The sequence below is a fragment of the Oncorhynchus keta genome, unplaced genomic scaffold (genome assembly GCF_023373465.1).
Source record: "Oncorhynchus keta strain PuntledgeMale-10-30-2019 unplaced genomic scaffold, Oket_V2 Un_contig_5015_pilon_pilon, whole genome shotgun sequence".
Lineage (NCBI taxonomy): Eukaryota > Metazoa > Chordata > Actinopteri > Salmoniformes > Salmonidae > Oncorhynchus > Oncorhynchus keta.
Window position 1 is genome coordinate 300,001 of NW_026288077.1, and position 12,898 is coordinate 312,898.

The 12,898-nt window shown below is 50.1% G+C and overlaps 1 protein-coding gene across 12 annotated transcripts in view; it reads right to left on the reverse strand.

The window, feature by feature from the left end:
- Nucleotides 1-12,898, reverse strand: part of cacna1c (calcium channel, voltage-dependent, L type, alpha 1C subunit) — a 108,116-nt gene that overhangs the window by 67,960 nt on the left and 27,258 nt on the right. For all 12 annotated transcript variants that reach the window (XM_052509846.1, XM_052509848.1, XM_052509847.1 and 9 more), the window contains 8 exons: nt 12,048-12,168; nt 11,542-11,656; nt 11,192-11,318; nt 9,040-9,133; nt 7,095-7,221; nt 6,276-6,405; nt 5,090-5,149; nt 1,155-1,261 (listed from right to left, as the gene is read on the reverse strand). In XM_052509846.1, the coding sequence (XP_052365806.1) occupies nt 1,155-1,261; nt 5,090-5,149; nt 6,276-6,405; nt 7,095-7,221; nt 9,040-9,133; nt 11,192-11,318; nt 11,542-11,656; nt 12,048-12,168 (881 nt within the window). The remainder of the gene's footprint in view (nt 1-1,154; nt 1,262-5,089; nt 5,150-6,275; nt 6,406-7,094; nt 7,222-9,039; nt 9,134-11,191; nt 11,319-11,541; nt 11,657-12,047; nt 12,169-12,898) is intronic.

Genomic DNA, 12,898 nt, shown 5'->3' on the forward strand with positions numbered 1-12,898 from the left:
CAAACAGACAGAAGTCAACTACTAAACCATACATCAACTACAAACAGAGAGGTCAACTACTAAACCATACATCAACTACAGACAGAGAGGTCAACTACTAAACCATATAGTCAACTACAAACAGAGAGGTCAACTACTAAACCATATATCAACTACAGACAGAGAGGTCAACTACTAAACCATATATCAACTACAAACAGAGAGGTCAACTACTAAACCATACATCAACTACAAACAGAGAGGTCAACTACTAAACCATATATCAACTACAAACAGAGAGGTCAACTACTAAACCATACATCAACTACAAACAGAGAGGTCAACTACTAAACCATACATCAACTACAAACAGAGAGGTCAACTACTAAACCATATATCAACTACAAACAGAGAGGGTCTAAACCATATTCACTACAACAGAGAGGTCAACTACTAAACCATATATCAACTACAGACAGAGAGGTCAACTACTAAACCATATATCAACTACAGACAGAGAGGTCAACTACTAAACCATATATCAACTACAGACAGAGAGGTCAACTACTAAACCATATATCAACTACAGACAGAGAGGTCAACTACAAACAGAGAAATCAACTACAGACAGAGGTCAACTACAGACAGAGAGGTCAACTACTAAACCATATATCAACTACAGACAGAGAGGTCAACTACTAAACCATACATTCACTACAGACAGAGAGGTCAACTACTAAACCATATATCAACTACAGACAGAGAGGTCAACTACTAAACCATACATCACTAACTACTAAACCATACATCAACTACAGACAGAGAGGTCAACTAGCAAACCATACATTCACTACAGACAGAGAGGTCAACTACTAAACCATACATCCACTACAGACAGAGAGGTCAACTACTAAACCATACATCAACTACAGACAGAGAGGTCAACTACTAAACCATATATCAACTACAGACAGAGAGGTTAACTACAGACAGAGAAGTCAACTCCAGACAGAAACAATATTTCTGTGTTCAATAGAACATGTTGTTGACATTTTTGTTGGAGTTTTGTACCCATCCCAGTAAAAAGAGCACCGCTAAATGAATGTCGATGAGAATTCCTAGGTGTGTTTGAACCATTGAAACTGTGGTAACGGTAATAGAGAAGACCAACTCACTGTATTCCAGAGGAGATGAGCGACACGCTGACCACCACCAGATCCAGAATGTTGAAGTAGTTCCGACAGAACGAACCCTTATGGATGAACGCCCCGTACGCTGTCATCTACGAGGTCATGAACCAGGAAGAGAAAACCACAGGAAGCGTAAGACAAAAGATTGTGATGGATGACGACGAAGTGAATGTCTGCTCACGGGTTTGTTGTTCAATATGTCATGTTTTTCCAACAATTAAAACACTTCACCTTCCAGAGCACAGGGTCCATTATGTGGTGTAGAGATGACTTAGAGAAGGAATGGAGGGAGGGAGGGAGGGAGGGAGGGAGGGAGGGAGGGAGGGAGGGAGGGAGGGAGGGAGGGAGGGAGGGAGGGAGGGAGGGAGGGAGGGAGGGAGGGAGGGAGGGAGGGAACACAGGGTCCATTATGTGGTGTAGAGATGACTTAGAGAAGGAATGGAGGGAGGGAGGGAGGGAGGGAGGGAGGGAGGGAGGGAGGGAGGGAGGGAGGGAGGGAGGGAGGGAGGGAGGGAGAGGGAGGGAGGGAGGGAGGGAGCACAGGGTCCATTATGTGGTGTAGAGATGACTTAGAGAAGGAATGGAGGGAGGGAGGGAGGGAGGGAGGGAGGGAGGGAGGGAGGGAGGGAGGGAGGGAGGGAGCACAGGGTCCATTATGTGGTGTAGAGATGACTTAGAGAAGGAATGGAGGGAGGGAGGGAGGGAGGGAGGGAGGGAGGGAGGGAGGGAGGGGGAGGGAGGGAGGGAGGGAGGGAGGGAGGGAGGGAGGGAGGGAGGGAGGGAGGGAGGGAGGGAGGGAGGGAGGGAGGGAGGGAGGGAGGGGAGCACAGGGTCCATTATGTGGTGTAGAGATGACTTAGAGAAGGAATGGAGGGAGGGAGGGAGGGAGGGAGGGAGGGAGGGAGGGAGGGAGGGAGGGAGGGAACACAGGGTCCATTATGTGGTGTAGAGATGACTTAGAGAGGGAATGGAGGGAGGGAGGGAGGGAGGGAGGGAGGGAGGGAGGGAGGGAGGGAGGGAGGGAGGGAGGGAGGGAGGGAGGGAGGGAGGGAGGGAGGGAGGGAGGGAGGGAGGGAGGGAGGGAGGGAGCACAGGGTCCATTATGTGGTGTAGAGATGACTTAGAGAAGAATGGAGGGAGGGAAGGGAGGGAGGGAGGGAGGGAGGGAGGGAGGGAGGGAGGGAGGGAGCACAGGGTCCATTATGTGGTGTAGAGATGACTTAGAGAAGGAATGGAGGGAGGGAGGGAGGGAGGGAGGGAGGGAGGGAGGGAGGGAGGGAGGGAGGGAGGGAGGGAGGGAGGGAGGGAGGGAGGGAGGGAGGGAGCACAGGGTCCATTATGTGGTGTAGAGATGACTTAGAGAAGGAATGGAGGGAGGGAGGGAGGGAGGGAGGGAGGGGGAGGGAGGGAGGGAGGGAGGGAGCACAGGATCCATTATGTGGTGTAGAGATGACTTAGAGAAGGAATGGAGGGAGGGAGGGAGCACAGGGTCCATTATGTGGTGTAGAGATGACTTAGAGAAGGAATGGAGGGAGGGAGGGAGGGAGGGAGGGAGGGAGGGAGGGAGGGAGGGAGGGAGGGAACACAGGGTCCATTATGTGGTGTAGAGATGACTTAGAGAGGGAGGGAGGGAGGGAGGGAGGGAGGGAGGGAGGGAGGGAGGGAGGGAGGGAGGGAGGGAGGGAGGGAGGGAGGGAGGGAGGGAGGGAGGGAGGGAGGGAGGGAACACAGGGTCCATTATGTGGTGTAGAGATGACTTAGAGAAGGGAGGGAGGGAGGGAGGGAGGGAGGGAGGGAGGGAGGGAGGGAGGGAGGGAGGGAGGGAGGGAGGGAGGGAGGGAGGGAGGGAGCACAGGGTCCATTATGTGGTGTAGAGATGACTTAGAGAAGGAATGGAGGGGGAGGGAGGGAGGGAGGGAGGGAGGGAGCACAGGGTCCATTATGTGGTGTAGAGATGACTTAGAGAAGGAATGGAGGGAGGGAGGGGAGGGAGGGAGGGAGGGAGGGAGGGGGAGGGAGGGAGGGAGGGAGGGAGGGAGGGAGGGAGGGAGGGAGGGAGGGAGGGAGGGAGGGAGCACAGGGTCCATTATGTGGTGTAGAGATGACTTAGAGAAGGAATGGAGGGAGGGAGGGAGGGAGGGAGGGAGGGAGGGAGGGAGGGAGGGAGGGAGGGAGGAGGGAGGGAGGGAGGGAGGGAGGGAGGGAGGGAGGGAGGGAGGGAGGGAGGGAGGGAGGGAGCACAGGGTCCATTATGTGGTGTAGAGATGACTTAGAGAAGGAATGGAGGGAGGGAGGGAGGGAGGGAGGGAGGGAGGGAGGAGGGAGGGAGGGAGGGAGGGAGCACAGGGTCCATTATGTGGTGTAGAGATGACTTAGAGAAGGAATGGAGGGAGGGAGGGAGGGAGGGAGGGAGGGAGGGAGGGAGGGAGGGAGGGAGGGAGGGAGGGAGGGAGGGAGGGAGGGAGGGAGGGAGGGAGGGAGGGAGGGAGGGAGGGAGGGAGGGGGAGGGAGGGGAGGGAGCACAGGGTCCATTATGTGGTGTAGAGATGACTTAGAGAAGGAATGGAGGGAGGGAGGGAGGGAGGGAGGGAGGGAGGGAGGGAGGGAGGGGGAGGAGGGAACAGGGGGAGGGAGGGAACACAGGGTCCATTATGTGGTGTAGAGATGACTTAGAGAGGGAGGGAGGGAGGGAGGGAGGGAGGGAGGGAGGAGGGAGGGAGGGAGGGAGGGAGGGAGGGAGGGAGGGAGGGAGGGAGGGAGGGAGGGGAGGGAGGGAGGGAGCACAGGGTCCATTATGTGGTGTAGAGATGACTTAGAGAAGGAATGGAGGGAGGGAGGGAGGGAGGGAGGGAGGGAGGGAGGGAGGGAGGGAGGGAGGGAGGGAGGGAGCACAGGGTCCATTATGTGGTGTAGAGATGACTTAGAGAAGGAATGGAGGGAGGGAGGGAGGGAGGGAGGGAGGGAGGGAGGGAGGGAGGGAGGGAGGGAGGGAGGGAGGGAGGGAGGGAGGGAGGGAGGGAGGGAGGGAGGGAGGGAGGGAGCACAGGGTCCATTATGTGGTGTAGAGATGACTTAGAGAAGGAATGGAGGGAGGGAGGGAGGGAGGGAGGGAGGGAGGGAGGGAGGGAGGGAGGGAGCACAGGGATCCATTATGTGGTGTAGAGATGACTTAGAGAAGGAATGGAGGGAGGGAGGGAGCACAGGGTCCATTATGTGGTGTAGAGATGACTTAGAGAAGGAATGGAGGGAGGGAGGGAGGGAGGGAGGGAGGGAGGGAGGGAGGGAGGGAGGGAACACAGGGTCCATTATGTGGTGTAGAGATGACTTAGAGAAGGGAGGGAGGGAGGGAGGGAGGGAGGGAGGGAGGGAGGGAGGGAGGGAGGGAGGGAGGGAGATGGGAGGGAGGGAGGGAGGGAGGGAGGGAGGGAGGGAGGGAACACAGGGTCCATTATGTGGTGTAGAGATGACTTAGAGAAGGAATGGAGGGAGGGAGGGAGGGAGGGAGGGAGGGAGGGAGGGAGGGAGGGAGGGAGGGAGGGAGGGAGGGAGGGAGGGGGAGGGAGCACAGGGTCCATTATGTGGTGTAGAGATGACTTAGAGAAGGAAGGGAGGGAGGGAGGGAGGGAGGGAGCACAGGGTCCATTATGTGGTGTAGAGATGACTTAGAGAAGGGAGGGAGGGGGAGGGAGGGAGGGAGGGAGGGAGGGAGGGAGGGAGGGAGGGAGGGAGCACAGGATCCATTATGTGGTGTAGAGATGACTTAGAGGAGGGAGGGAGGGAGGGAGGGGGAGGTAGCACAGGGTCCATTATGTGGTGTAGAGATGACTTAGGAAGGAATGGAGGGAGGGAGGGAGGGAGGGAGGGAGCACAGGGTCCATTATGTGGTGTAGAGATGACTTAGAGAAGGAATGGAAGGTTACCTTCAGAATGATCTCCATGGTGAAGAGCCCAGTGAAGACGTGGTCTGCGTAGCCTAATATCTGAGAAACAGTGATCACAATGCAGGTCAACACAATACATCACACGGTCGTACATCTCATAGAGGCATCCATAAGCATCACAATATATGTCACAAATGGCACACTATTCCCTACACAGTGCACTACATTTGACCAGGGAGTAGTTGAAAATAGTGCACAACATAGGGAATAGGGTGCCATTTGGGATGAATACCTGTATAATAACATAGAAGCTATAATAATATAGAGATAACGTAAGTAAGTGGGAAAAGTAGTCACAATGCAGCGCGTGGTTCAGTGCCAGACATTAAGATTCATTAATCCACTTCAAGTTATCGAGCGGAGGGAAAGGATGGCTGAAGTCTATTGAACCAGAGATCTAATGGTGTAGTCACACACACACACACACACACACACACACACACACACACACACACACACACACACACACACACACACACACACACACACACACACACACACACACACACACACACACACACACACACACACACACACACACACACACCTCTAAAGGCTGTTTGTGTGTGGAAATGTTTGTGTGTGAGAGAGAGAGAGACTAGAGACTGAAAGAGAGAGAGAGAGAGACTAGAGACAGAAAGAGAGAGAGAGAGAGACCAGAGACAGAAAGAGAGGGAGAGAGTAGAGGCAGAAAGAGAGATAGAGAGAGACTAGAGAAAGAAAGAGAGAGAGGGAGAGAGAGAGAGACTCGAGACAGAAAGAGAGAGAGAGAGAGACTAGAGACAGAAAGAGAGAGAGAGAGAGACTAGAGACAGAAAGAGAGAGAGAGACTAGAGACAGAACGAGAGAGAGAGAGAGAGAGACTAGAGAAAGAAAGAGAGAGAGACTAGAGACAGAAAGAGAGAGAGACTAGAGACAGAAAGAGAGAGAGAGTAGAGACAGAAAGAGAGAGAGAGAGACTAGAGAAAGAAAGAGAGAGGGGGAGACTAGAGAAAGAAAGAGAGAGAGGGAGAGAGAGAGAGACTAGAGACAGAAAGAGAGAGAGAGACTAGAGACAGAGAGAGAGAGTATGGAAGCATGTACAGTGTGTGTGTGTACATGTGTCCGTGCCTCTGTGTGTGTGCACGTGCGTGTGTGTGTGTGTGTGTAAGACATAAACACACACCTGGTTCCTGAAGGAGTCGTTCCGGACAGGGTCCTCTGCTGCCAGAGAGATACTGCTCAGTAGAATGAAGAACAGGATGAGGTTGGTGAAGATGTTGTGGTTCACCATCTTATGGCACAGAACTCTGAACCTGGGGAGAGGGAGGGAGGGAGGGAGGGAGGGAGGGAGGGAGGTAGGTAGGGAGGTAGGTAGGGAGGTAGGGAGGTAGGTAGGTAGGAGGGAGGGAGGGAGGGAGGGGAGGGGGGAGGGAGGGAGGGAGGGGGAGGGAGGGAGGGAGGGAGGGTAGGGAGGGAGGAGGGAGGTAGGAGGTAGGTAGGTAGGTAGGTAGGGAGGGAGGGAGGGAGGAGGGAGGGAGGGAGGGAGGGAGGGAGGGAGGGAGGGAGGGAGGGAGGGAGGGAGGGAGGCAGGGAGGAGGGAGGGAGGGAGGGACATTTAAGGAGGGAGGTAAGGAGGGAGGGTGGGGGAGGGAGGGAGGCAGGGAGGGAGGATGGGAGGGAGGGAGGGACAGACAAAAAATAGTGACCAATAGATAGAGCCCTAATCCTATAGACAGACATTTAACAGACACTCTTATCCAGAGCAACTTACAGAAGCATACATTTTCATACTGGTCCCCTGTGGGAATTGAACCCACAACCCTGGCATGGCAAGTGCCATGCTCTACCAAGTGAGCCACACAGGACATCAGACATCAGACAGACAGACAACAGACAGACAGACATCAGACAGACAGACATCAGACAGATGGGGTGTGTGTTTAGGGACCCCTCTCATAGACTCTACCTGCTTCTCTCAGTATATTTGTGAGTGAGCTCTTACTTGTTGGTGTTGCTGAAGATGAAGAAAGCCCGGGCCTCAGGCATGGGAATAGCCTTCTCCTTCAGCTGAATGTCAGACAGGGGCCGAGGCCGGGGGCCCACAGGCATCTCAGGGTCCTCATCCTCTCCTACAAGGGCCACGCAGGAGAGAAAGAGGGAGGACAGGGGGAGAGGAGGGAGAGAAAGTATTAGAGATGAGGGACTTGGTCAGTTAAGTTGAGAAATAGTTGAATGAGCTGTGTAAAAATTCACCTGGAATAGTTATTTCAGTTTGTTTGTGTAGTTACCCCATACTATAACAATTACCCACAATTCATCAGTATTTTGTTTTTAAAGACATGAATTATTACTTTTTCATTTATCTACAAACCTGGACACCTGGATTGGTAAGGCAACAGTACAGACAAAACATCAACACACCCCCTCACACAACATTCTAACATCAACACACCCCCTCACACAACATTCTAACATCAAAACACCCCTCATACAACATTCTAACATCAACACCCCATACACCCCCTCACACAACATTCTAACATCAACACACCATACACCCCCTCACACAACATTCTAACATCAACACCCCCTCAAACAACATTCTAACATCAACACCCCATACACCCCCTCACACAACATTCTAACATCAACACACCCTCACACAACATTCTAACATCAACAAACCCCCTCACACAACATTCTAACATCAATACACCCCCTCACACAACATTCTAACATCAACACACCCTCACACAACATTCTAACATCAACACCCCTCACACAACATTCTAACATCAACACACCCCCTCACACAACATTCTAACATCAACACCCCCTCACACAACATTCTAACATCAATACACCCCCTCACACAACATTCTAACATCAACACACCCCTCACACAACATTCTAACATCATACACACCCCTCACACAACATTCTAACATCACACCCACACCCCTCACACAACATTCTAACATCAACACCCCCTCACACAACATTCTAACATCAAACACCCCTCACACACATTCTAACATCAATACCCCTCACACAACATTCTAACATCAACACACCCTACACCCCCTCACACAACATTCTAACATCAATACACCCCCTCACACAACATTCTAACATCAATACATCCCCTCACACAACATTCTAACATCAATACACCCCCTCACACAACATTCTAACATCAATACACCCCTCACACAACATTCTAACATCAACACACCCTCACACAACATTCTAACATCAATACACCCCCTCACACAACATTCTAACATCAACACACCCTCACACAACATTCTAACATCAACACCCCTCACACAACATTCTAACATCAACATCCCCTCACACAACATTCTAACATCAATACACCCCCTCACACAACATTCTAACATCAACACCCCCTCACACAACATTCTAACATCAACACCCCTCACCATAACATCCCCTCACACAACATTCTAACATCAATACACCCCCTCACACAACATTCTAACATCAAACATTCTAACCCTCACACACACCATTCTAAAATCAATACACCCTCACACAACATTCTAACATCAACACACCCTCACACAACATTCTAACATCAATAGACCCCCTCACACAAACATTCTAACATCAACACCCCCTCACACAACATTCTAACATCAACACCCCCTCACACAACATTCTAACATCAACACCCCCTCACACAACATTCTAACATCAACACCCCCTCACACAACATTCTAACATCAACACCCCCTCACACAACATTCTAACATCAATAGGGGCAAAGCACAGCAGACAAAAGAGAGAGAGAACCAGAACAAAGGTAATGCTGTGAATGTCCTGATTTGAGTGTGGAAGTCTCTTAATGGTTTGGTGTGATTTGGTTCTCTGCTCCTGCTTGTTGTCCGGTGTGGTTCAGCCCTTAGAAAGGTCCGGCTTACTTTTTATCACCGGTACAGTGGTACCGGGAAAATCATTAGCTGGATACGGGTTCTTCTCTTCATTCACATCTACCTGGTACTCATCAATGTTGATCTGTCAAAACACAGTAACACAGCGCCACATCTGACTCAATACGGACAGAACTAGAGACACTGCTTTTAAAAGGAAACATCATGCCACCTGTTGAGAGGAGACGTGTGTTTTCACAGATGAAGAATTAGACTGATACTAACTAAACCAAACATATTTTCTGTTGTTGAATCTGTAATGACTTGTATTGACTTGACTAGATAATATTAGATTACAACTTGGAGGACTGGTGTCTCCAGTCAGGAGGACAGGTATATCTAACGAGGACAGGTGTATCTAACGAGGACAGGTGAGTCTAAGAAGGACAGGTGTATCTAACGAGGACAGGTGCATCTAACGAGGACAGGTGCATCTAACGAGGACAGGTGCATCTAACGAGGACAGGTGCCTCTCACGAGGACAGGTGTGTCTAATGAGGATAGGTATATCTAATGAGGACAGGTATATCTAACGAGGACAGCTGTATCTAACGAGGACAGATTAATCTAATGAGAACAGGTGTGTTTATCGAGGACAGGTGTGTCTAACGAGGACAGGTGATTCTAACGAGGACAGGTGTGTCTAATGAGGACAGGTGTATCTAACGAGGATAGGTGCATCTAATGAGGACAGGTATGTCTAACGAGAACAGGTGTATCTAACGAGGACAGGTGTGTCTAACGAGAACAGGTGTGTCTAATGAGGACATGTAGGTCTAATGAGGACATGTGCATCTAACGAGAACAGGTGTGTCTAACGAGGACAGGTGTGTCTAATGAGGATAGGTATATCTAATGAGGACAGGTGTGTCAAACGAGGACAGGTGTGTCTAACGAGAACAGGTGTGTCTAATGCGGACAGGTGTGTCTAACGAGAACAGGTGTGTCTAACGAGAACAGGTGTGTCTAATGTGGACAGGTGTGTCTAATGCGGACAGGTGTAACTAACGAGAACAGGTGTGTCTAACGAGAACAGGTGTGTCTAATGCGGACAGGTGTGTCCAACGAGGACAGGTGTGTCTAATGAGGACAGGTGTATCTAACGAGGACAGATGAGTCTAATGAGAACAGGTGTGTTTAACGAGGACAGGTATGTCTAACGAGGACAGGTGATTCTAACGAGGACAGGTGTATCTAATGAGGACAGGTGTATCTAACGAGGATAGGTGCATAGGTGCATCTAATGAGGACATGTGCATATAACAAGGACAGGTGAGTCTAATGAGGACAGGTACATCTAATGAGGACAGGTATGTCTAACAAGAACAGGTGTGTCTAACGAGAACAGGTGTGTCTAATGCGGACAGGTGTATCTAATGCGGACAGGTGTAACTAACGAGAACAGGTGTGTCTAACGAGAACAGGTGTGTCTAATGCGGACAGGTGTGTCCAACGAGGACAGGTGTGTCTAATGAGGACAGGTGTATCTAACGAGGACAGGTGTGTCTAACGAGAACAGGTGTGTCTAACGAGGACAGGTAGGTCTAATGAGGACATGTGCATCTAACGAGAACAGGTGTGTCTAACGAGGACAGGTGTGTCTAATGCGGACAGGTGTGTCTAATGCGGACAGGTGTGTCTAACGAGGACAGGTGTGTCTAACGAGAACAGGTGTGTCTAATGCGGACAGGTGTGTCTAACGAGAACAGGTGTGTCTAACGAGAACAGGTGTGTCTAATGCGGACAGGTGTGTCCAACGGGGACAGGTGTGTCTAATGAGGACAGGTATATCTAACGAGGATAGGTGCATCTAACGAGGACAGCTAAGTCTAATGAGGACAGGTGCTCTAATGAGGACACGTCTGTCTAACGAGGACAGGTGCATCTAACGATGGCAGGTGCATCTAACGAGGACAGGTGTGTCTAATGAGGACAGGTGCATCTAACGAGGGCAGGTGAATCTAACGAGGACAGGTGCATCTAACGAGGACAGGTGCGTCTAACGAGGACAGGTATGTCTAACAAGGACAGGTGCGTCTAACGAGGACAGGTAAGTCTAACGAGGACAGGTGTGTCTAACGAGGACAGTTGTGTCTAACGAGGACAGGTGTATCTAACGAGGACAGGTGTGTCTGAGACATACCTTGGTGGCATTGGTTGTCTCTCCGTCTGAGGTGATGGACTTCAGCTCAATCTTCTCCTCCTTCTTCTCTTCTACCTCGATCATCGGGGGCTTTTCGTTGACATGGCGCTTCTCCGGACTGGCCGTTCTGTGTCAGAATGGAGCCAAACCACTCAGGCATACACACTTGAATGGATGTGGATGCACACACACACACACACACACACACACACACACACACACACACACACACACACACACACACACACACACACACACACACACACACACACACACACACACACACACACACACACACACACACACACACACACACACACACACACACACACACACATCATGCAAATTACCTGGCCAGCTTCTTCCTCTCCTTCTCCTCCTCCTCCTCCTTCTGTGCTGACGTCAGACTCTCAGCATCAGCCAGGTTGTCCACGGCGATGGCCAAGAAGACATTCAGGAGGATATCTGGTCAGGGAGGTGGAGTCAAGGAAGTGGAGTACGGCTTCAGAGAGCAAACAACGAAGTGTCAATTGTCAGCTGACCTCTCACAATGTAGAACAACACACCTGGGTGACATGACTGAGTGATGAGTTGAGTGGACAACAAACAATCAACCCTGATACTTGAGTAGCCTGGAATCCAAACTGAATATCACTCTGTTTCACCCAATATGGTTTGGATTCCAGGCTACTCCTAGTCATTGAGGAAACATCTGAGATACCTTACCGGTGGTATGACAATGAACTGGGTAGACAGGCGAACAATCATCCTGCTAATGGTTCTGGATTAAAAGCATCATGTCCTTTGTCAGGGTGAAAGGCCCTACACACATCTGACCTGTTCTTTACAAGGATACAGTTTCCACAGATGAACAGGATGATGAAGTAGATACAGACTAGCATCCCTGGGAAGGACGCCCCTCCGTAGGCCATGATGCCGTCATACATCACCGAGTTCCAGTCCTCACCTGTCAGGATCTGAGAACACAGGAACAAAAGATGAAGGAGCAAAACTATAGACAACAACGATTCACCATAGACAACAACTATTCACCATAGACAATAACTCTTCACCATAGACAATAACTCTTCACCATAGACAACAACTATTCACCATAGACAATAACTATTCACCATAGACAACAACTCTTCACCATAGACAATAACTATTCACCATAGACAACAACTCTTCACCATAGACAACAACTCTTCACCATAGACAACAACTATTCACCATAGACAATAACTATTCACCATAGACAATAACTATTCACCATAGACAACAACTATTCACCATAGACAACAACTATTCACCATAGACAACAACTCTTCACCATAGACAACAACTCTTCACCATAGACAATACCTATTCACCATAGACAACAACTATTCACCATAGACAACAACTCTTCACCATAGACAACAACTCTTCACCATAGACAATAACTCTTCACAATAGACAATAACTATTCACCATAGACAACAACTATTCACCATAGACAACAACTATTCACCATAGACAACAACTCTTCACCATAGACAACAACTCTTCACCATAGACAATAATATTCACCATAGACAACAACTCTTCACCATAGACAACAACTCTTCACCATAGGCAACAACCTTCACCATAGACAACAACTCTTCACCATAGACAACAACTATTCACCATAGACAACAACTCTTCACCATAGACAACAACTAT